Source organism: Molothrus aeneus, chromosome 6 (genome assembly GCF_037042795.1).
Source record: "Molothrus aeneus isolate 106 chromosome 6, BPBGC_Maene_1.0, whole genome shotgun sequence".
Lineage (NCBI taxonomy): Eukaryota > Metazoa > Chordata > Aves > Passeriformes > Icteridae > Molothrus > Molothrus aeneus.
In genome coordinates this window covers 19,751,336-19,776,153 of record NC_089651.1, presented here as the reverse complement: position 1 = coordinate 19,776,153, position 24,818 = coordinate 19,751,336, and the positions used below count along the sequence as shown (strand labels likewise).

General features: G+C 40.3%; 2 protein-coding genes across 2 annotated transcripts in view; one reads left to right on the top strand and one right to left on the bottom strand.

The window, feature by feature from the left end:
• The first annotated feature begins 2,215 nt into the window (after positions 1 to 2,215).
• TRAF6 (TNF receptor associated factor 6) lies at positions 2,216 to 24,006 on the top strand. Its single transcript, XM_066551269.1, has 7 exons — positions 2,216 to 2,227; positions 10,089 to 10,398; positions 14,736 to 14,886; positions 15,512 to 15,670; positions 16,624 to 16,695; positions 18,027 to 18,104; positions 19,611 to 24,006. Exons 2-7 carry the CDS (start codon positions 10,103 to 10,105, stop codon positions 20,490 to 20,492), a joined length of 1,638 nt encoding a protein of 545 aa, XP_066407366.1. The 5' UTR covers positions 2,216 to 2,227; positions 10,089 to 10,102; the 3' UTR covers positions 20,493 to 24,006.
• Positions 23,907 to 24,818, bottom strand: part of PRR5L (proline rich 5 like) — a 37,714-nt gene continuing 36,802 nt past the window's right edge. Inside the window, exon 11 of the mRNA XM_066551270.1 lies at positions 23,907 to 24,818. The gene's annotated coding sequence lies outside the window, so the exon portion shown is untranslated.

Genomic DNA, 24,818 nt, shown 5'->3' with positions numbered 1-24,818 from the left:
TGAAATAAATTCCAATCAGAAACATCTGAATGTCAGGTTAAAGTAGAACAGAAGCCCTAGATGTCATTCCAGGCCAAGGCAGTGTGGGACAAGGATGTCATGGCTGAAGCATTTCTGGACATCTGAGAACATTAGATGACTAGGGCCTGAGCTCACTATGCTGCTGTTTTGCCTGAACTTCCTAACAACCTACCTATTTTACTATTCACTCCCTAGCACTTGGAGAGACCTTTAAAAAAAAATACCAGGTCGAGCTGCAATGCCAGATATCAATCAAAATCACTCTCTGCAGTCACAGACTGATTTCCTCTCTTATCTTGAAATGGCAGGCACAGTTCCCTGACAATGTACATTGTTAGGATTGAGGAATTTGAGGCTCTTTGAGAAGTTTAGCAGATCTGTCCCTCTGGGGTGCTTATTCAAAACTTCACTCGGGTGGCTGGCTGCCTGTCCCGTCCCCCAGGAGCCTGAGTTCCCGTGCAAAGCCCCCTGTACAGGCATCAGCTTCCTTATCAAAGGAACAACATGAGCATACAGAAGCCTAGTCAACTGCTTTTCTTCCAAGTACACAGGAAATCACCTTGGAAAAATATTGTCTCGTAGGGATGGAGCAGGCAGCTAAAGATTTTAATTGATCTCAAATTGCTACAGCTTTGGGCGTGTTTTGTGTCCATAAGAGCACAATTGCTGAACAGTTTGAGTTGCACAGAGCCACTACTGGAAAATGTTTTTCCTGTGCAGCTGGCACCACCGAGTGGAGAAAAGCATTTTTGCATTTGTTTCTGTTACAGCATGGAAATTAATACGTGATAATGGGCCTAAGCCTTACAGATTTGGAAACCCTTCTGAATAAAATAATTCATTTATTCTTGGAATAAAAGTTCCAGATAAGTTCCTTGAATTCTCAGTTAAAACAGGTTGGACATCAGTCCCTTGACACCTTGCAGATTAAAAAAAATAGTATTTTTCAGACATAGAAAACCCTCCATCAAAGGATATCTGTTTTACAAAGCCATGCAGTGATAAATTTCCTCATTTTACAGCTCATGAAAGGAGCACACAGTATGTTCACTTGGCAGGAGAAAAAAGGTAGCTCTGAAATCCGTCCAGTTGTCCAGCAGCAGGTCCACAAAGTTTCAATGTATTTATTTATCCTTAATGCTGTTATTTCTTTATTGGGATTCTTTGGAGCTCTATCTGACGGCTATTTCTCTTCCCTAACTCTTTAGCTTCCTGGCAGGTCCTAACAAAAAATGTGTGTTTTGGGCACCAGCAGTGCCCGGAGGGGTGCATTAGGGTCTGGCATGGCCTCGCCTCCGGCAGCAGCGCCCTGCAGAGGGACACAGGCACTCTAGCCATGGAACAATCCACTAGTTCCCAGCTCCCAGGAAACATGGCATGCAGACAGAAACACTGAAAATCCCCGGAAAACTGTGGTCTCCAGCTAACATCCCCCCAAACAGTGGGAAGAGTTTGTTGGATTTAAATGTGTGTTAACCAGAGATTCTTGTCAAGAAAACTCCCTAATGCGATCAACCAAATTCCCCTCTTTCGTTCCCAAGGAAATGAAGCCGTCTGTGTTCGCACTGTCCCGGTATTTCATTTCCTTACAATTGCCCGCTCTCCTGGCCACCGGGACAGGTTCCCCACTGCCCCGGGAGGCAGCACACCCGGCCTCGGTGCCTGCAGGAGTCCCCGCGGCTCAGCTGGGGCGGGCAGAGGAAATTGTGTCTCAGGAGCTTTGGGTTTGCATTGAGAAGCGGCTTTTTGGCGATTCCCAAGCCGTGAGCACACACACCACCACCCCCACTACGCCCGGCTTTCAGCGCCTCGTCTTTAACAGCGCTCAGGGCGGAGCGGAGCGCATCCTAATGGCTCTCCATAGAAGCACCAGCAGCGCGGAGCGAACACGGCCCGGCAGGAGGATTCAGCCGCTGGTGGTGTCAGCTTTGTGCGTGTCGGGGACGGGGACAGTGACAGCTTTGTGCGTGTCGGGGAAGGGGGGACAGTGACACCGTTGTGCGTGTCGGGGAGGGGACGGTGACACCGCAGCTGCCGCCAGCCCGCCCCGCCCCGCCCCGCCCCGGCGGCGCTGCCCCTCCGCGGCGGCAGACGGCGCTGCAGCGGCCGTGGCCCCCGGGAGGCCGCGCCGGCTCCGAGCGGCGGCTGCGGCGCTTCCCGAGCAGAAGCGGAAGCGGCGGCGGGCTGGGAGCGGCCGCGGGTCGCGGTGAGTCCGGCGAAACGCGCGGGGCGGCTGGGGGCTGCGGCGGGCCTGCACTCCGGACTCGGGGAGCGAGGGCCCGGCTGGACTCGGGCCGCTGCGGGCGTGCGGCGGTGCCGGGCGCGGAGCGTTTTTTCGCCGCGCCGGGGCTGCCGGCTGGGGAGCAGAGCCGCCTCCTGCCTTGCCCCGCGGAGCCCTGCGGTCCCTTCCACCGAGCTCGGGGCATGGCTCGGCCGGAGTGCCGGGGCGGGCGGCCTGCGCTGGGGCAGGGCTCTGTGGGGCTGGGGCGCGCCGGCTGCGCTCCGGAATTGAAACCGCGGCCCGGGCAGCGCAGCGGGGCTGAGCCCGGTCGGCCCAGGGCCCGCAGGCACGGCCCGGGGCCCGGGTTCCCAGTGGGAACCCGGCCGGAGCGACTCTGCCCTGCGTCTGCCCCGCCTCTGCCCCGGCGGCTGCCCTCGGACAGCGGCGGGAGCGTGAGCAGCGGGGGCTCTCGGGCTGTGCTCCCGCTCGTCTCCAGCACGTCAGCTGAACTTGGGCTCTGGATTCCCCGCTGTGAAATAGACAGTAAATTATTCGGGAACACGTTAAAGGGTAATTTGCAGGATAGGTTACTGTTTCTAAACCCGATAGCCCTTATTTTCTCGTAGAGACTGGCGATATTTAATATTTACGGTAACTTTATTAACACGAGTTAGAAATTATTACTTCACTAGTAATTTCCATCTTTTTTTTTTCTGGCTCAGATAGGTCACGCTGAGTCTTTTCATGCTTAAACGGAAATATCAGCTGTAGGTGGGAGGAAAATGTTCTAATTATATCCCTTAGACCTAGTCATTAAAGCTTGCCGAAAGTATTCCCCCATGTTTGCCTCTGACACCTTCTGCACGCTACCCCTCAGCTCTGTGGATTTTGTGGTGTCTTAGATACCACTGTGAGTGATTAATAAAGTGTCGATTTGAAGCTTTGGGTGAATTTTGCACTGTGTTCACCAGCTGTTAAATGACTTCCCAGCAAACTGCTTTGTCTTCCCATAGAATGAAAAGGCCATGAAACTTGTCCTTCTAGTACAAGAAAGGGGAAAAAAAAGTTACAGAAGTATACTGATAAAAGCACTTGGATTGTTTTCATGGTGTCATGTTGGGCATAATTCTTCTGCATATTCCACATTACCTACAGCTTTTCCCAGTGAGTGAAGATTCATGGAGCTCAGTCAGACTCTGTTGAATGAGAACTTGTCAAGACATAAATGGCTTTTTAACTTTCAGAGTATTGCAACACTGCAGCGCTGCTTTCTATCTTTGAAAACTGCTACTGTATTACACAAGACACACAGTAGATACCTATGCTGATAGAACTTCAGCGTGAAAATATACCTGAGGTGAATGTGCATTCTTTTCTTCACCCACTGAACTTCGACGAGTTTACTGTGTCAAGAAGAGTAACTTTTGTATCTCAGTAGCACAGATTAGCTAAACACATGTAAAAAAAAAAAAAATGTTTTAGATCCAGACTGTGAAAACTGGCCATAAAATATTCTGGGTATAAAGCATATCAAAAAGAAAACAAAAGTAAATATCGGATGGAGTGAAAAGGAGTCATGTCTTAGTTGTTTCAGAATGTGTGTTTAGTTCACTGTTTGCTTTCCCAGGGTCTCAGATCATTTTACTAATGTCTCATGCCTGTAGAGGTAGGTGGTAATTAAGTGTAGCCTGGAGCCTGTGCCTTGTGGAAATCACATTTGTTCACAGCCATACCCCTCCCTCCCTGTTTTTAAGTGCTTTCTGGGTGTTTACTTTGTCCCCACTAGGGCAGCATCTTGCATTCTCTGTAGATCTACTGAGGGCTATAGAAAGGCATAATGCATATCTCAATGTGTTCTTAGTGTGCAAAGGGAGAGCAGAAACCACAGTCACTGCCAACGTAAAGAGTTAAATAGTACTGTTCTTCTCACTAACAGTGTTTTCCTTGTATTTGTTATTCTGGACATTTCCCAGGAAATTCTGTCTAAAAGTTTATAAACTGAAGAAAGTTTCAGGGAATTTTGGCTTGGGTTTGGTTTTTTGTTATGGAAAAACCCATAGAATATCTTGGTCTTAAATACAGTATAGTATGCTTCTACTGCTCACTAAAATTAAATTTGTTTTGACATACTTTAATAAGTTGAAATATGAATGTAACTGTGAGTGTGCCACCATCTAGTCTCCTAAGTAATATTCAAGCATGAAAATACTTAGGTGATTAAAGCCTGACAGCATTCTTTCCAAATAAAGAGAAATCACCTGGAAGTCTTCAGAAATCCCCAAGGGCTGCTCTGCTCTAGGAGCTCTTGATAGTCTAGTGAGCTCTGAATGTTGTTTGTTTTTGCCTCAAACAAAAATTCTTCTTTCAAGTCTTTAGGTTCACATGTTAAAATGCTGTGAGTGTGGTGGTTGTCCAGAAGACTTGGATGTCTGAAAGGTTACTGCTATTAGAAAAAAAAAGAAAGTTTGTATCTCAGCAAAATAAGCAACATGCTTGCAGACTTTCACAAGAAATTAGAATTTAGTTTTTGCAGTTACAAGTTCTGCCTGAATCTCCTATTGCTTCAGCTCGTCTAGCCATTTGATAGCTTTGAAATGAAAGTGTTTTATAGCCATTAATTAAAAGGCATTAGCTTAATTCCATGTGTTCTGCCTGGATGAGGCCATAGTGATGATAGCTACATAGCTCCTACTGGAAACATATGGTGCTTATCAGTAGACTATTGATTAATGTGCCTGGGAATAAGTGTTGCAAGTATTACTCCATAAACAAATTATCCAAAGTCACTCCACTGGTCTGTCAGTCCCATGACCCAGAAATCTATACATACATACATATACAAGGCCGCTGAAGAAAGGAGAAAACTTTGGCCAGTTTTTCTGTCGATGCAGTGCTAAAGGCATTTCCCCTGCTGGATGTGCGCTGGCCAGGCTGCAAGGAAATTAATTATATTTGTGAACTTTGAGTAAGAAAAAGGATTTGGAATAGTCCTCTGTATTGATTCATTATTTTTATGGGTAGTCAGTGACAATTTTCCAGAAAAGGTCATGTGGAAATTAATTGTATTAAGCACTTCCTGATTTACAATAAAAATTTTCTCTTACAGCAACTGATACTTCCTTGCACAATATTCCTTAAGTAAGTGCTTGAAAATATGATTTCATATTTCAGTGTTAATAGTATACAATGCCTACTTTTACTCCTCCCTAATACTCTTAATGATAGTGGGGTTTTACAGGAAATCTGAAGACATTTTCTGATAACAGTGATTTTTTTTTCTTTTTTTTTATTTAGAGGAGTTTGGCATTTGAAAATCTATAAGTCCTACCTAAACTTCATTATACTACAGGAGTTGAAAAATCAGAGTACTGAGCTTTGTTGCATGCATTAATTTAAAATATGAGCAGTTTAAATTCTGTTTTGAAGTAGTTTTTGTCCATCATAAGGTACATTATTCTCACAGGAGTTTGCTCTTCTGGTCTGACTGTGCTATCTCACATCAGCCTAATCACTGTGTAATGTGGCAGTGTAAATAGCAACAGAGCACAGGTTACTTGGTGAAGAAAGGTGTCATAATGGATGAAAGAGTGGGATGGGAACTCCTTTTCTTTTAACTGTCCTTTCACTGTCTTTTCTGGGGCATGAAAGTTTCATCCTTAGGGCATTCCCAGGCTTCTGCAGCAGAGGTAATGATCAAACAAGTTCTGTCCATTACCACTTGGCATGGAAAGCACCTTCCTTTCTGTTGGCAAACAACACGGCTGTTGCCTTGGAGAGCGAAATCAACCTTTGCCAGCCCAAGGCCTGGGTACCTCTGTGCCCAAGCTAGAGCCCCTTATCTCCAGAGTCAGCAGGTGTGGCAGCACTTCCTACCTCTAGAAAAGAGCATTTCAGGTACATTACCAAATGTAGTTTAAGACTGTCTCTGCCTTAGACACCTCACGCTAGCAAAAGCAAGAATTACCACGTAATGATCCAGTTTAATTGCTGCTGTTCCTAGGTCTGAGAGCTGGATGTTGTGGAAACAAAAAAAGGTACAGAGAGCAGTCTAGAAAAGTGTTTAATGTGTCAAACAACTAACATTTAAAAAAATGATAAGTTCTCAAGGCTGTGGTGTACACAGGATATTTAAATTAATATTTGGCTATTCTTGTACTTGCATTTGACTTAGTTTTGTTCAGCACAGAGGAAGAATAACAACTATTATCAATAAGAAGAAAAACTGATGTGGTTCTTAGGAGATCTTAGTTTTATTTCACTGGAAACCTGTTTCATAATCAAAAAGAAAGGGTAGTAGCTTGATTTGAATTTTGGGATATATCCTAGTTTGGGGTTTAAAATCTACCCTTTTCCAGCCTAAGCATTTTTTGAACTCCCCAGGAGAGGAAGGTGAAAAACTGCTACAGTAAGCTCACAGATTGTCTGCTCTACCTTCACTGGGGAAAAGACCTGTCATTACCATTCAAAGTACGCTCTTCTGTGGCTGGTTTTGTCCTAGCATTGCTCTGTCCAAGAAATTAAACCTATGTTCTACTCTCGGAGGATAAAGTAATTTCCACAAGAAACAGGTCTAATTCCTAGTACAGGAGTTAGAACATATAGAGAAATTCGTTTAAACTATGCTGGAGTAATAAGGCCTTGGTTAGTTGTCTGAGTAACAGCAGTGTGGATTTTGATTTGGAAAATTGTGCCGTGCCCCACACCTAAAATATGTGCAGAAGAAGGAGGATTTTGCTCACAGAGAAGATGAAATAGATAAGAGTTGTAGGAGGAATCCTATCTTAGATAAAATATGAACAAAGTTTAAAATCTGGCTCTTAATCACCTTAAGCTGCCTCTTTGTGTCTGAATTTCCCAAGTTAAAAAGATGTGCACTTTTTTTTTGTGAACCTCTTGGTCATATGCAGATAAAAAGCTCCATGTAGGAGTGCAGTATACCACTGAATAAGGGGGGTTTTGTGTCAGACTGGGATGTTGACTGCAGTGGTTCATTCATTAAACTGACTCTAGTATGGCAGTTTGTTTCTATAGACTGAATATACTGACATGCTATGTCTGAAGGAACAATTCACATGGCCAAAGAAACACTGCTTGCATAGCACTTAAATCTACAAAGTGTTCAACTAGTGAGATTATACCAAGCCAAATTCTTCTTTGTAAGAACAGAATTGTAAATAGTATGGGATTTTTTTTCCTGGGAACAGCCCAAGAGAAGAGTCACACAATTCACAGTAACTGCAATTCTTTGCAATTAATGTGACAGCTGAATTTGACTAAAGCTGTTTTATATTTCTTCTTGTGACTTCCTGAATTCCTTTCTGACATTACTAAAGGGACGTATGTTCCTCTTCCCTTTCTTAGTCTCACTAAATATATCTCTGTGGCTTAGAGTAATGTGAATTTTTCAGTCCTAGGCTGGCCTGTGGATTCTAATATCCTGCATACCAACATTCCCACTCCATTGACCCAATTTAGTTCCTGTGATTTTTCATGAGATGTGGCCTATGGACTGATCATCCTCTGCTGCAGTTGTTAAATTAGTTATGTTAGTTTAACAGTGGAAACAAGCTGGGTTTCTTCTCTGGAGAGGGTAGATCTACTGATGGCAGTCTATAAATCTCTGTCACACAGAGCATCTTTCTAAGCACTGATTCCTCTGCATCCACTCTCAGTCACAGGGGGAACTGGTGCCTTTATGGGATTAAACTGGTCATGTCTGGACTATGGCTGGAGCAGCTGCTGGGAGCATGCTTGGTATTTAATTTGCATTACTGTTTTGTTTAGGAGCCTCAGTATTAAAGCCTGTCATGGTGGATAATGTATAGGGACAATACATTGGGGTGGAAAACAGGGGTGGAAAACAGGAGTGGAAGTGAGCAGCACTCTCTGGGTGCAGTTCCAGACAGCTCTGCTCTGGAGTTATTTCTGCAGAAAGGGAGCACTGCTGGCCAGCTCAGTACAACTCAGAACTGTCAGCCTGTGCTTTGAGGCTCTGTACCTTAATGGTATTTTGGAAATGTCAAGAATGCTGCTCTTCAGATACTTCTCATACCCCTGCATACCTCAACAAGATGGAAAGTCATCTATTTATACAACAGAATAAACATTCTGGTTTGATTATTCTAACTATATCTAACCAAAATATGGTAACTTTGTTTTTCTTTGGATAGATATGCCTCTTTTTTTGGTCTGGATAGCTGGAAAAAATAGCTCATAGTGTGTTATCATGGGCAGTATTGCCAGTTGTTTATCATGTAGACGGCCTAAAGCACATTCCTGTGATTTTTGCATGTGTTCAAAATATATATTCTCATAAATGCTAGTTGAGGCCTTGTGTGATTAGTATTTCTGTTGATTTTATGACACAAAAGATGTCATAAAATAAGTACCCAAATAAAACTACCTGTGTGCCCTCCTCCTATCCATGAACATTTTGTAAAAATAGTTGTGATATTCAAATTCTGATATAAGCAAGGAAATGTTCAGTTTTGTGAGTTCATGGTCAAGGTAATCCTATTAATTCTTCTGCCTTCAGCATCTGCAGTAGTGATGCAGATAAACAGTTCTTAGGATTCCTCTCTTGATTGGATTTCCATCCCTAATATATTTCAAATGACTCAATGGTATTACAATGAATTCATTAGGTGAACACTGCAAGAGACTTTTGCCTATACTGCTGTGCAAAAGATTATCAAATCTGGGCTTGTTGGGCTTGTTTTGCATGCCTGGCTCCATAACCCTCAGACTACTCATACTGCCTTGCACCTGGTGATAATCTCTGTGTTTCAAAGAAATGTCATTTATAGAAAACTAACCACAGCGGGATTCTAAGAAAATTATTGTAACCATTAAAAAAATCAGGGGAGAGGAAGGTTTCTTGGTCTTTAGAATTTCTATTTGTTGTTAAGACCTTTTTTTAAGGTTCTCTTGTATGTGTAGGAACACTAGCAATCTCTTTGGGGATACCTGTACTTTTTCTTTTCATACCTATGGGTTCACCCTGCTTTGGAGGACTGTTGTAAAAGCAGGCTTTATTATGCCATCCATCACTCTTCAGGGAAAGGTGACTTTTATCTTCTGTTCTTACAATCATGTCCCTTGTCCTCCCTGCCAGCTAGCCTGCAAGAGGGAAAGGAGAGCAAGAGCTCTGTTTGAGTACTAGTAATTTGTAGATAGCTTTTGAGGTGTGGAATTATTATCCTTATCTCATGTGTAGCTTCTTATTCCATTTAAAATCCTATTGGCAGTTTTAAAATGTTATCAGCAGTGCTGTATATTTGAATTTCATTTACAGCACATCAGCTGCTTGGTTTAGGTGCTTGGACTTTTATTTGTGTTCCTGCAGCTAAGTCAGTTTGAAATCTATATTGTGAATTGCTTGATACAGAAAATGCTAAATAAGATATATACACTGCAAGGAGATTATGGAATTGAGCTGTTGTCCTCCAAGAAAATAGAATTCTGTATGGCATTTTTCCCACACAAAATCTATTTGAATGTCTTAGAAGTAAATAATATGGAAAGGATAAAGAAACATTTCAGTAGACATAGCAAGGACAAAGAGGAATGATTCATTCCCCTTTTTACAGAAATCAGATAGTCGTATGAAAGAGATTATGGAAATGCATGGGGGGAGTGGGTGTTTGAACTACCCTGACAGGATGCAGTGTCCTTTCCTACATATCAGAGGATAAGTAAAAAAAGATAATGGGGACAAAACAAAGCCAGTGATTTTGCATAGAACCCAATCTGTCCCAGTATTTCTGGTTGGAAGTAAATGTTGCTCTGGCCTGGGAGGGAGGGTTTGAGCGACTCTAACCGAACACACCCTGTTGTCCTGTTGCAGGCCAGTGCCGTGCCATGAGCCTGCTGCAGAGCGAGGGCAGCTGCGGGGGCCGGGAGGCGGAGAGCGGCTGCTGCGCGGCCATGGCCAGCGCCTGCAGCGCCGCCGCCAAGGAGGAGAGCTGCAGCGGGGGCAGCGCCGCCGGCAGCGCGCCCGCCTCCTTCTCCGACGAGACGCAGGGCTACGACGTGGAGTTCGACCCGCCCCTGGAAAGCAAGTATGAGTGCCCCATCTGTCTGATGGCTCTGCGGGAAGCAGTGCAGACACCGTGTGGCCACCGTTTCTGCAAAGCATGCATTGTCAAATCCATAAGGTAAAGGAAAACTTGTGGAAGCTGTTTTTAAGAAGAAATTCATGTAGCAGAGCAGTTTAAGGTCAATCTAAACTGAATAGAGCTGCCCAAAATGCATTACCAACGAGTGCTAATAGAACTCTGGAACTTTATTACTCATTAAAAGTGCTATATATGGCCAGAATGTCCCAAGTTTGCAAGTTTTATGAGGTTTAGATGGTTTGCCATTTTCACAAATTTACCCAGGTTATGAATCTAAAAAATTTATTAAACTTCAAATAATAACTAAAGAAGGAAAGGTAGACAAGTCCCCTGAATAAATTCCATTTCCATCTCAGGATTATAAAATTACCTGTCTTTTGCATATGATTGTTTCCCTTGATAACTGCAGGAAACTAAAGACAACCTGATTTCTTGGTGCAGACAAGGCAATTCATGCTTTCAGTTCTTCCCTTGAAATTAGCTGCTTCCCTCTTGACCTGCAAGAGAGAATGTGATGAGGGAATAATTGTGAGCAAAGCATTGAGAGAGGAATCCAGGTGGCATATGAGGGACTGGGAATACGAAACAAAGGAAGAGCAGACTGGGCTTATAAAAATGGGTGATTGAAAAGGCAAGAAAGGGCAGAGAGTACCTTGTAGAGAGCACTTGCCTTAAACCTGGAATGAAGTCATCAGTGTCCCACACATGTGAGTGAGTATTGGATTACATTGATAGATATTATGCTGTAGGATTTTTCCTTTTCAGCATAAGCCAAATTTTTTTCTCCGCAATTGCTCAGATAGCTCAAATGTCACTTTGGTAGGAATTTATATATTCAATTCTGTGTGACCCATATGTAGAATTGGCTCATTTTCAACCTTACTTTGCACACTTTTTGTAAAGATCATTAAACTCTCTTCAGTGTTACTGTGTTTTTCCCTGGCATTTATTTTAGAGCATGCAAAATGGACAGTGCTTTCTTGATTGGTCTTTCATACCATTTATCCATAGTTGTATTCCATTTATTTTTCTTCCCTATCCATCATTTGCAGCTCACTAAATGAATAGTATACCAGCAGTTATGTTCTCTAAATACAGTTTTGTGGCTTCTCTGTAGTTTCTGCTACATAAATTCTCTGGAAGAATTTCTCCATGGAAAGGAGCATGACCAGAAGTTTCTGCTTCTTTTATACCTTTTCTGTATTTTACTTCATTTCTATGAATAGTGATGACTGTTTCAGTGAATACTAAACAAGGTGGAAAGCATTTTTTTCTCTTGAGACTGTAGACCATCAGTATAATATTTCAGATGTTTCATTGCTAGTAAAAGTTTTCCCTCATTTCCCACTGAACTCTCTTTGGAGGACAGTTTGAGTGACTGTGAAAGCAGGGAGGACAGCTTGAAGTGCCAGATCTCTCTGAATCCCTGAAGGGCTGAACTGCATGCTTAATTGGTATCCATAGATCAAGCTATTGATTTGGATTATGTAGTGTCTACAGTATGGTATTGATTTGCAGTATGTACTGTCTACAGTACCAGATTGATTGAGGTACTGAGAAGCTTCTACAGAACTAAAATGAAAACAGAAGGAGTTATTTTACATTCTCTAAGTACTGCTTTTTTTTCACTGAGTGATTGTCACAGCCTTCATTTGACCAGGAAAAATTGCTTCTCTTTATTCCTCATTTCCCCACTGTCTTAACTCAAGTGAACACAGAGATTATGGATTTTAAATGATGAAGGATGGACAAGCATTTTTTTGAGTAATTGCTTCTTGTGACTTACACAAACAATTGTAGTTGTTCGTGTTGAAGAAGTTGTGGCTGCAACTAGAAAAAAATAATTGGAAAACCTTTTAAAAACTGGACTCTTCAATCTTACAGTGTGAAGGACATGATTAGATGAGATTTGATCACAGTAAATGTTTGCCTCCCAGAAAATCTTGGCAAGTTTTTAAATAAAGCTGTCTGAAGTGCTTTGAAGTACTATAATTCATGGAAGAGGAGAAGCTTATCTACCTAAGTAACTACAAACGTGTTTACGAATGTTACTTGTCAACAAAATATATTGCTGGAAATTTTAGAAGAACTAACTGCAGGTGCAGTAGCTAATTCAATTTCACTCCAGTCTTCTCCTGTATCTTAGGGCAAAGCTGACTTAGGGTTTGTAGTAGAGCCTGCCAAATATCAGAACCTTTGTTTATTGGAAAAGCAGAGTTGTGAGGTAACAAGGGGCAGCAGGGACATCTTAGGGTGCTGGCAGTTCATCCAGCAGCTGGCATGGCTGCAGTTAAAGTCTCTGCCAACTGTCTCAGCTTCTCAGCTAAACTGCTCACTTGTTAAAATCACAGAGCAGGCTTTTCTTTCAAAATTATTCTGGCTTTACTCTTGATACCTGTATTTTAATCTCAAGGGAATTTACAGGAATATTCATTGTACTTTGTAGCAGATGGCTATTGTTTCACAGGTACTGTTGTGAGTGGCAGAGTGCACTGTGATAAATAATTCCAGCATAGGAAAGCCTTCACTATAATGTAAGCTAGAACTGAGGCGCATAAACTCAGTTCTGTCACAGGAAATATATAGGAACATCTTTGTAGATGGATCTTAGCAGTGTTTTAAACACAATCCTGAGCCTTATAAATAGTATTTGAAGCCTGTTTAATATCCTAAAATGAGGTACTGCTTTTTCCTTACTACACTTTCCTATTTTGGAAAATTGCATTTCATTCCTATTTTTCCCTTTATCTGCTAGTTATTTAACCTGGGGATTTGGTAATCATTATTCCATTTTAATCTGTTGTTGGCTGCTCTTATTTATGATTAGCTTTTCTTTGTAGAAATAAAGCTGCTGTCTTATCAGCAGGCCTATTGAGCTGTCTTCATACTCCACTAAACAAGGTGTTTGTAACCAAGCTATACCTGTGAAAACTGATTTCCTGTTGTGAAGTGAGGGAACATTTCTAGCTTGTGACAAAGATCACACTGGTCATAGCTCAGGGAGCTCTGAAACAAGGCAAGCTAGGTGTTTTCTTTCTTCTGCTTGTTTAGGAGTATGATTCTCAGGCATGTGGTGAGCTTGCTCTGCAAGCAAAATTGTGAAAGGAAGTTCATTGCCTCTTTTTGAAGTGGCAACTTTACCTCCACTTCCCCTAGCAGTGTTGCTGATGCAGTTGCTGAGCAAGTATTTCCTTTTCCAACAAAGAACATAAATTCCTTCCTGGTCTTCACAGCCCACTAGGTTCTACTTCCCTTTGTGCTTGCAGGCAGTGACAATGATCTGGCCTTTGATCCTTGCACCACAAGTGCTCTCTGACATTTTTCCACCCCATGTACTTTTCCATTTTATTGCTGTTTCCATTAGCACTCAGGAGCTTTGATCCCTCATGGTTCTTTAACTGCATTACTTAATTGTGAATCAATATGTTAGCCTACTGCTTTCAGAATGAGCTGATACTGGGAAGTTTGATGGAGGGGATCCCCTTTTTCAGAATGAGCTGATACTGGAAAGTTTGATGGAGGTGATTCCCTTTTTTACTCTATTTCTAATGATTTTTGTATGTACATGCAGGTAGGCAGAACCTGATGAACTGGAACAGGCTGTTAGTTACCTTGTGCAGATTGCAGGCATCTGTGTTCCATCAGGTTCCAAACCTTCACCAGTTAGCACTGACTTCCAGTCTGTTTGCTGTTAAAATGGCTTCAGATGCAACACTCAATTCCAAGTCCAGTGTAATTTTCATAGTTACTAATAATTTTTGTGTCTGGAGGTTTTCACCCTGTTTGCTGTATAATGAAATTGAAGGATGACCAACTGATCAAATGGTTATATAACAAAACCAACAAACTGAGCAGTGTGTAATGTAATGCCAAACAGATGAAGTCTGTCTGGAGAAAAGACAATTTTGCTTTTTTTCTTAGCTGTGATCACCTTAGCTGTTTATAAAATGAGAAACAAATGAGAGGAGGTCTAAGAAAGTTTAAGTAATTGTTTTGAAGTAGTTTGTGAAATATTCTTTGATGTTTGAGCTAAGTACTTGCAGAAACAGGACTGTAAGTTCTTGGTGTCTTTACATATTCCTCAAGTTTGTTTCCAGAGTACTTAACATGCCATTTGTACAAATAAAATGTGTTTGAGTTTGAAAAGTGCTACAACCCCAGTCATGCCACCTCCAGTGAAACCATGTGTTTCCAGTTTTTCTGAAATTCATTTCATATTTTGTGGTCATTGCCACATAAATACCATTGTTTTTAAAGTTCTTGCTGTGTTGTTATTTGGCCACTAATGTCTTGCTGGTGTAAAAATATTTTAAATTAAGTGCTTGGAAATCTGTTGGTAATATTGGAATATCTTTCCTTGCTTTTCTGCATTGTAGAGATGCAGGTCACAAATGTCCTGTAGACAACGAAATTCTGCTTGAAAATCAACTTTTTCCTGACAACTTTGCCAAACGGGAAATCCTTTCATTAATGGTCAAATGTCCCAACAAGGGCTGCAGCATGAAGATGGAGCTCAGGCACTTAGAGGTGAGAAGTAGTTTTGAAAATATGGAACCTTGCTTTCATGGACAAGTAAAAATTTGAAGTTACTTAAATAGATATCTGGTACTCATTTATGCTGAGTCCGTGCATTTTTCTTTCAGGGCTATAACTACACATACTGTTTTTTAATGAGTATTTAATTGTAGTTAGGTGATTCTCAAGTGAACATCACAGTGCATGACAATTTTACTAATGCAGCCTTCTGCTGAGGATCATTCATGTCTGTCTTTGATCAGCTATGTCCGTGCTTCACACAAGTTTATTATATTCAACTAGTATATGTAGCTACTTTGAGAGACTATTTAATAACCTCTCAAAGTAGCTACATATAATAGTTTAAATAACTATTTTGGAAAATAATATATGCCATTAAAAGGATAAATATAAAAACTAAATTTTTACTGAGAGCTTTCTTAGAGATCTGAATATATGAAGTCTTGACCTTAGTAGTGGGACAGTAACAGGCTGTTGATAGAGTCAGCATGAGTGTATAAGGATTTCCTCGCATGAAGGGAAGATTGTGATTCGTTTGTCTTGCACTGTGCTTTCTCTTGAAAATAGATGATTGTTCTGATTTGAAGTATCAAATCCCTCTTCTGTCCTTCTGCAGGACCACCAGCTGCAGTGTGATTTTTCCACTGTGGAATGCCTACAGTGCCAAGGAACCTTCCCAAAGAACCGTCTGAAGGAGCACATGACCCAAGAGTGTCCGAGGCGTCAAGTGTGTTGCCCAAACTGTGCCACATCCATGGCCTATGAAGATAAAGAGGTATGTAGAAGGAGTCTGTCAGCCTGCATTCACATGGGTTTGCTTGAAAGGGAACAGCAGTTAATAAAAAAAAAAACCAAAAAAAAAACCAAAAAAAAAAAACAACTGAAAGGTTTTGGTCTAGAAGAGCTCTTTGTGCTGCTGCACAGCTGAGAAGCTGCAAACTCAGGACATGAGCCTAGAACAGGCAAAAGCTGGGGGGAGATTGTCCTTGAGTACAAACTTATGTGGAACCATGTGGTGTGAGATCTGTGGACTTGTGTAAGAACCACTGATTTCTGACCTTACCATCAGACAGGCTGTATCTACTGCCCATGGCACACAAAAAGCAGTATTTACATGTGCAGTTTTTATGCCTGGGAGAGAGGATGTACCAGGAGATAACTATTTTGGGGAAACCTGCTGCCACACAAGACCAAGATAATTTCTGAATTCTTCTTCTGGCTATGCATTTTACACTTGGGTGATAGTGAGGATAATACTTTCCTTTTGCTGTTACCATTTCTTTATCTCTATATGGATGTGTTTTATCTCAAGGACTATTGAATGTTCTTGGATATTAATATTGTGAATTGTCAATCAAATGTACCTCATATAGTCCAGCAATACAATTAAAAAACAAACAAGTGCTTTCATATAGTTCCAGTACAATTGAACATGAATTTTGGAAACTTATGGTTAAAATCAGATTTCTTTGAAGCATAAGAGCTTTAGGAAATAAAATATCTGCAACTTCATTAATCTCTTGTATAAGTCCAGGAAAAAGCAGTAATGTAAAACATACTGTTTAGGGTAAAGGGATTCTCTTTATTTCACAGATGCATATAGCTAAATGCAAAATTAGGTATATAAATAAAAATCTAATGTCTGATCAAGGGTGATTAGCTCTCTCTTAAATTGGGTAACTTTACTGATGTTTTCTCCCCTTTCTTTTTACTGTTTGATCACTTAAGCTTCATGACCAAACCTGTCCACTTGCCAATATATATTGTGAATATTGCAACACAGTGCTCATCAGGGAGCAGGTAAGAGACTCCCTTTTTCTCTGTTTGTTCCAAGTCAGATGCTTTGTTTTTACAGTGCTTCTTTAATCTGAAATTAAACTTGGAGATACAGTTTGTCTACTAGCTGCTAAATCACTATCTGCCTCTTTGAAAATGTTCAGTGCAGGTGTGATACTCCCTTAAATGCTGCTCCAGCTTGCAGTTGCAGTCTGGCAAACTTCTGTAGGATTTTGGCTGCACATCACATTGTTCAGCTGTGCTGCTTTTTGACAGGGGCCATGCTGCACATCTTTAATCTTGAAATGGATGGAGTTGAAAAAATACCAACAGCTGCCAGTGGTTATAGCTGACATTACAAGAAGAGGCTTTGATTTGGGCAGAGAGGGGGAGTTTTTGTACTTGGAAAGCCACTCTTGGAAAGTAGCTATAAGTAAATTCACTACCAAACTGGGATGCTGGCTGGAATTCTGCTTGTCCATTACTGTTGTAATAGCCATTATTATTTCTTCTGTTCAATAACAACTTCATTGGCAGAAAAATGATAAATATTGATTTGTTTAATTTGGGATGGCAACTATATTGATGGCCTGGGTAAAAATAAAGAATGATCTTGTAAAATTGCAAAATGCTCTGAGAAACAGGATTGAGCTTAATAATGACAAAGGAAAAAGTCTGTTGTTAGGTAGAATAATGAATTGCAGAAGTGGGGAACAAAGAATGCTAAACATTTGTAATAACAGCTGGTATTTATTAGCCTTGTGCTTCATCATGATATTTAAACAAGAAAAACACCCAGGGTTATATAAACAGGGATTCTGCCTGTGAAACACTGAATCATCCTTTGCTCTGTTTAGGGCTCTTAAGGCATCAGCTAAAGTTGTTGTGATTTTGAGGGAGAGTGGATAAACAGGATCCAGAGCAGTGAGATGACTGATCTGGATCTGGAAAACATGGACCACAAAAAAATGGAAGTAAATTTAACTTTTTGAGATGATAATAAAGAGTGACACAATAAGCATTGTGCTAGTCCTTCAGAAGGGAAGGAATTAAATGTGAACTGGCTGGAGGATAGGCTAGAAACAAAAAGTGTTTGGTCTAGCAAGGAAACCTGAATGCTTCCCGAGGCCTAATATAAGAACAAAGTCAATGAATTGTTACAGTACATACAAGTGGGATCTATAACTTCTATCATCAGCTAACATTTCTGTTCAAAACTTCTGTATTCCCTTAAGAACTTCCATAGGTATAAACTGATCTGACTTCAGGTACATTTTAAACTTTTCTGTTCAAAATCCATCTGGATAAGAAAATACTCTTGATGGAGAAGTAATATCAAATCTGTTTTGTTTTAGATGCCTAACCATTATGACAATGATTGTCCTACTGCCCCAGTGCCATGTTTTTACAGTGCCTTTGGGTGTCCTGAAAAGGTAAGACTTTTATCAGTACCTTCTGAATTGCAGACTTTCTGCATGATTTTGTCTGTCGCTTTTGTAATGTGTTTTCCAACCCAAAATCCTCAGTAATTTGTGGTTGTGGGTTTTTTGTTCGGAGGTATCTTAATTCTAAAGCAGTGCATGTTGATACATTGCATTTCAAAATTGCTTTTTCAAATTTAAAAAGCTCTGTGAACAATTTGCTTGATGACCTTGCTTTTATTATTTCATGTTTTCTCAGCTTTCATGTCAAAAAGTAGCTTCTAGTATTTCTTCCAAAGTTGTAGCTAAATACGCTTATGACTCCTAGAGTTCCACAAAGAAAATCAATTTTATTAAATTCTAAAATTATTAATCTAGATACCTTTATTTCTAGTTTTTAATAACCCGCGGTAAAATTGGGTCTTTCCCCTTCATTTTCACAGCAGTTTTCATACACCATTTGGTACCATGGAACATTTTAGCAAATTTAGAACACAGAAAAATTCTAAGTAATTTGTTACTAACAGTCTTTCAGCATATGTTTGTTTTGAATTGAACGGTGTTACTGAAAGTATACACCATAATTAATGATGGATTCATAGGGATATTATCACTCCTAAAAAACCTGATTTTTTTTTATCATGAATGCTCATTAACAAGAAGGCGACCCTGAATGCACAGTGCTTGCCTTTGGAATACTTGACAAGAATATTTTCAGTATAAAATATTCCATATTTCTTCATATCTTGCTTTTACTTTCAGGTGCACAGTTTGAAATATACTGTTCCTATTTCTCACTGTATGTACTACTGAAATACTTCATGTTTTCACTCAAAATTGCCTCCATTTGAAGTGTGGGTGTTGGCCTTTAATAAGAAGTTATTATTATATTATTATATTATATTATTATAAAGGCCAATTCTCAGTCTTTTCCAGAGAATTCAAATTTTGATGTTTTCCTGGAGATGCTGCAGCTTCTGTAAAAATACAATCAGAGGTTCCCTTATTATTAAGCATTACATAGAATTATGCAACTATACAATATGCTATTACTAATGATAATTATTCTAACAAGAATATGTTTGTGACATCCCAAAGTCCCATGCCAACAAAAACAATAATGCACATATCTGATTTATATTGCAATCATTCATGTCAATTCTATCTTAACTTTCCAGGTTTACAATTTTATGCTGAAATCACCTCATATCTATGCTTTCTTTGAACCCCAGCTGTATCAACATCAGGCCAAAGACACAAAGCCCTTAAAGGTCTTTACCAACCTAAATGATTCTGTGATTTGCCCGCTGGTATTTGAACTTCTTTTTCCTAACAGTGATATTGAATTTGGAGCTCTCCGTTGGTAAAGTGCTATTTTGTCACACCTTTGTCCTTGATTCGCTGCAGCTTTTCTCACATGACAAAAGCAACTACTTGTTTGATTTTCTTTAGAGCCACATTTAAAATGTGATTTTAGATTTTTGATGTGTTCCTAATGCTGTATCTCTTAAATCCTAGATGCAAAGGAATGAACTGGCACGACATATGCAGGAGTTCACTCAGGTTCACATGAGGATGATGGCTCAGAGTTTTCAGAATATCAGTGTTACTGCTGCAAATCCTGTGCCTTTCATCAATGGCCTACACTTTGAGCCTGCCCTCTTCTCACACGTGTCACATGCTGCATACAACTGCAATCCAGAAGTTGAAAACTTCAAGGAAACTATTCAGCAGTTGGAAGGTCGGCTGGTGAGGCAAGATCACCAAATCAGGGAACTCATTGCTAAAATGGAGACTCAGAACACTCACATGGCAGAACTCAAACGCACTATACGAAATTTGGAGGGAAAGATTACTGAAATGGAGGCACAACAATGTAATGGTATTTATATCTGGAAGATTGAGAACTTCAGTGGACTGCAGAAAGCCCAGGAAGAAGAGAGACCTGTAGTGATGCACAGTCCTGGCTTCTATACAGGGAAGCCTGGCTACAAGCTGTGCTTGCGCCTGCATATCCAGTTACCGACTGCTCAGCGCTGTGCTAATTATATCTCTCTGTTTGTGCATACTATGCAAGGGGAATATGACAGCCACCTGCCCTGGCCTTTCCAAGGCACCATCCGACTTTCTATTTTGGATCAATCAGAAGGCCCAGAAAGGCAGAACCATGAAGAGGTGATGGAAACCAAGCCAGAGCTACTGGCCTTCCAGAGACCGACAATTCACCGCAATCCGAAAGGTTTTGGTTATGTGACTTTCATGCACCTGGAGACCTTGAAGCAGAGAACCTTCATCAAGGACGACACGTTGCTGGTGCGCTGCGAGGTGCTCACGCGCCTGGACTTGAGCAGTGTCCGCAGGGAAGGCTTCCAGGCCCGCAGCACTGATGGAGCCATGTAGCCTGCAAGGCTTAACCACAGCAACGGAGCCTTGCTCAAGTTTATCCACACGGATCACAAAAGAGCTTCATTGTCCACAAAGGCTGGGTTTGTAAAAGATCATAGTTGCCAATGGAACTTTGTTGTTGCTGGTATATTTTTCTCTATATGAGCTCATACGTTTAAATATGTGGTAAGGTTCTCTCTTAAAATAATAAGCTACTTCTGTAGCAAGCTAAATAAATGAAGTGTTAATCAAAACTTAACTGCCTACGGGAAAATCCTATTGCATGAACCTGTGCATCTCAGCTTGGTAAAACTTTAGTCATATCAAATAGACCTGTAAGTCTTTTCACCTCAGTGCCTTGGAATAGATGCTGTTGCAAGGAAGGAAAGAAATTATTAAAGATGAGGGATTTTTTTTTTGTTTGTTTGTTTCACAGAGCTTGGGAAAGTTGTGAGAGTTTCTATATTGACTTATCTAGAATTTTGAATTGGCTATGTGTCTCTTGAAGTTTGAAGTTAGGGTTAAGACTTTTTTTCATGTCACCAAGGGTTCAGGAATGCTTTGACCCTTTCCTCCTTCAGGAAGTTGCATGTTGATGCAGAGTTGATGTTGGTATTTCCAAAAGATACGGGGTAGTGTTGTGGAGAAGACTAAATGACTCTGAGCTGAGTTCACTGAAGAAATATTTGTAATGTGGTCTGAAGGTTCCTCCCTAATTCTCTTTATTTTGATAAATCTTTCTAGAAGTGTGTGCTCTAGACCCAGAATGTCAACCACAATCATCAAGAGATATGAAAGTTTAGCATTTGAATGAAATCTCTTTGTGCTGGTGGGATCTTCTAGTGTTGGACATGTTTCAGGTTGTGAGTGCACACATGAGCAAAGGGATGTACTGAACAGAGAGGATGATGCAGAATTTGTTTTACTGTTGTTGAAACCTGAATTTGTACCAAAGCTGAACTTGTGACCTGCATCTGTTCAAGTGATCTCTTGGTGTTGTGGGTGATGTACCCAAGTCATCCCCTGTGAATTCTCCATGGGCAGCTGGCCATACCAGCATCCAACTGCTGTGGGTATTTCCTGTCCCTTTAGACAATAGGAGCTGGGCCAACTCAGCAATATGGATGGTAAGGAAAGCCTATTAATTCAGCAGTGTGATGAAAAATTGTAATCCTGTTTGCTTTTAGAAAGAAAATCTGGCTTTCATAGTTATTCATTTATCAAACACTAGATTCACTGTGTCAAAGAGGTTCCTAATGCTGTGTGTATTACTGTTTTCTGTACTGGTTGTATGCCATGTAAATGTTAGTTTTGACCAGTGAAAGCTGGGTAGTTCAAGTACACTGGTGCTAAAAATTTTAACTTTCATGGTGCTGATAAAGTTCTGAATCTTGTCTTTAAAAGGAGGGAAGAAAAAAGTTTTGTTCATCCCATAACCTAAGTACATGTCCAGATACTGAAGAAAGAACTAAAGATGCATGAGCTTATGTGTATTATTTATCCAAGCTAGTGGAACAACCTAAAGACTGGAGACACTGCAGCTTGAGAGATACTGAAGAGTGTTCCAACTATTTGGCATCATCAAAGCAATACCAGTGGGGAAAGGGTGCATTGCTTAATATAAAAGACTAAAGAAAGACTACTATACTTTGATGGTTTGGGAGGATACTCTGCCTGCCTGCATGAGAGGTAAAAGTTCCAGGATCCAACCTACCACTTTGTTCATCAAATCCAGATGAGTAAAATTTCTTCTGCTAGTAGAACCTATTAGATGGAAGAGGGCTTGTGTTCAATGGAGTATTGTCACTACTGAAACATGAACTTCCTGGCTAATGGTAATTGCAGTTAGTTGTTGATGACTTTAGTTGATTCTCTGTCATTAGGGGACAGGTAAGCATATGTTACTCAAAATAGGGAAAGATCTCAGGTTTAAAACCAAAGTAGATTTTATAATGAATAGCCTCATCCTATCAGCTGAATTGTTCTGGAGTGTCTTCAGTTGGAGCATTCCCAGTAAAGCCATTTTTAACCAAGAGCTGTCAATGTCCATGGCAGTGCACAGAGCCACTCTGCACAGAAGGCACTGTAAACAGGTTCTCCATTTTCAGGCTGTGCTACCTATCCATGTTTTTTCAAGATGCTCTAAAACTGCCATTCTCTTTTGTTTCTCTTCTTGTTTTTGGGGGGACAGGAGGGAAGGGAGGGGGAGGCAGAAAAAACACTCGTAATTTGGGAGCTTCTTCCTACTCCAGGTCCTTCCTCAACCCTAGAAATATGTCCTTATTCTCTGTTCAAATCATTTATACCCAAGACCCACTAAATGCATTAACACTTTCTTTGCTTTTGAAGATTTGACTTTTGAATGGAATTTTTGCTTCAAGCCTTATCTGCTAGATCTGATGTACTTCTGCCTCTGAGGAGGAAACTCCCTGTGGTGGCAGGATTTAAATGATTCAGGTTAAAGTTGTACAATAGCACAAGCCAATAGGGAATAGAAGGCTACTGCATGTATAATTCTGTACTGGCCACAGTAATATGGATTCTTTATTGACTGCTGCTATTCTATTGGTTTTGTATTTTTATACTACCAACTAGAACTCTGAGTGATGACAAATTACTGTAATGTCAGAGTATTACACGAGAGACTGTCAGAGATAATTTTCTAAGTATCAGTTAAATCTTACTGTCATAAAAAGATTATAAATGTTTATGAAATATTTATTCAAATACTTGTTCCATTCTCCTCTTTTCCCTTTCTTCAAATCTTCTTTTCAGAACTTGTTTTACCGTGGTGGACTGAGGTATAATTGCTATAACTATTTAAATGGAAGGAGAAAGGTCTGCAGCATTGAGTTGTCTCTCAATCAAAGAGATATTTGATTAACCCATGTCCTGTGTAACTTGTTCAGCAGTGGGGTTTTGTTCTGTAAATCAATGCTTTGCAGCATTACTAGATCTCAAGGTGGTTTAAAAAGTGGCTTAGCTTCTTTTATCTTCCAAATGTCTGTTGTCTTTAACATGGTTTAAGTCACCGACTCTTAGTACGTGTATTTGCAAAGCTGCTATGGCACAAATTTTCCAATTGTAATATATTATGAACGTGTTATCTCTTTCCCTCTGAATGTCTTCCCCTGCAGGGCAGGGAAAATTATTTTGCTAGAAATGTTGGTATGTAATGTATATGTGGGAGCTCAGATAATGTGAGATGTATAGAGTTGTTTTTTAAGCAGTCTTATGATGTGTCTGGTCATGTTTGCTATCAAAGGATTTAACTTGTTAATGAAATGAAATCAGGGTGACCTTTCTATTGTTATTTAGAGATGGCAGCAGACCAGATCCATTGATGATGGATACAAAAGATTATTCTGTGTCAATGTTAAAGGTTTGTATTGGTTTGCATTTGAACAAAATGAAAGTACTCCTGTTGCCTTGGATGAATTGGTTTATAGTTTAATATATTTTCTAATTAATGCACACCTTTATTTCTGACAGAACTTTAAAAAATAAACTAATTAAACTGTGCACTGCACCTTGTATCTTTATTCATATGGAGGGCTGTTCAAAAATATTAACTGGTACAGGACTGCTCTGGTAGCTTCTCTGTCTTGTGGGTTTTAGAGATGGGTGGTATCATATAGCATCAAGAAAGCAAAAAATATATTTCATGATAAAAACCTTCTGGCATTTATAATGAGTGTTGATAGTTTTATTCATTACTAGAAGATACAGCTCATGTAATAGATAATAAACTAAGTGTTCTCATAATAATCCTGTAATTTAAGATGTAACTCTCAAAAAAGCTGCACACTATCACCTCTCTGGCCATATCTGCTTGCTTGTTTTATTTTTCATAAAAGCAACTACGGGCTGAAACTTTGTTGCAAGAGACTGAGATCAAAAACTAGAGGGAATTCCTCTGTCAGTAAGAGAGGTACAGACAATCTTTATTGCAATCTCTGATTTATCTCAGTCTGGATCTGTCTTTAATAGCATCTGCAGAAAGGTATATTCAAAGTCTTAAGATTCTTCTGAGTAACATTAGTGGTATTGCAGCAATGTGATGTTAATGTCAAGTTAATTATGACTTTGTCTTTCATCCAGGTTGGTCCTAATAGCTTCCATCAGTAATGGACAGGAAGGCTTGCTCAGACATTGGTTATCTGTTGTGTTAATCCGTTTTTAGTGTTCCATATTTTAAATGCACTAAAATCTTCATTTGATGAGATACAGTAATAATAACCTTTTTTTTTAAGCAGGAAAAGCTGGCATTTGCAGCTGCCCCAGGAATGGAAAGTCCATGTGCAGAAGCAGAAGTGCAGCGATATAGGAGCGTGTTCTCAC

Bases quoted from the DNA above. Each gene is read 5' to 3' on its own strand.
- TRAF6 (XM_066551269.1), top strand. From the start codon at position 10,103: ATGAGCCTGCTGCAGAGCGAGGGCAGCTGCGGGGGCCGGGAGGCGGAG. The intron at 10,399-14,735 runs GTAAAGGAAAAC...TCTGCATTGTAG, and splicing joins TGCATTGTCAAATCCATAAG to AGATGCAGGTCACAAATGTC. The intron at 18,105-19,610 runs GTAAGACTTTTA...CTTAAATCCTAG, and splicing joins CCTTTGGGTGTCCTGAAAAG to ATGCAAAGGAATGAACTGGC.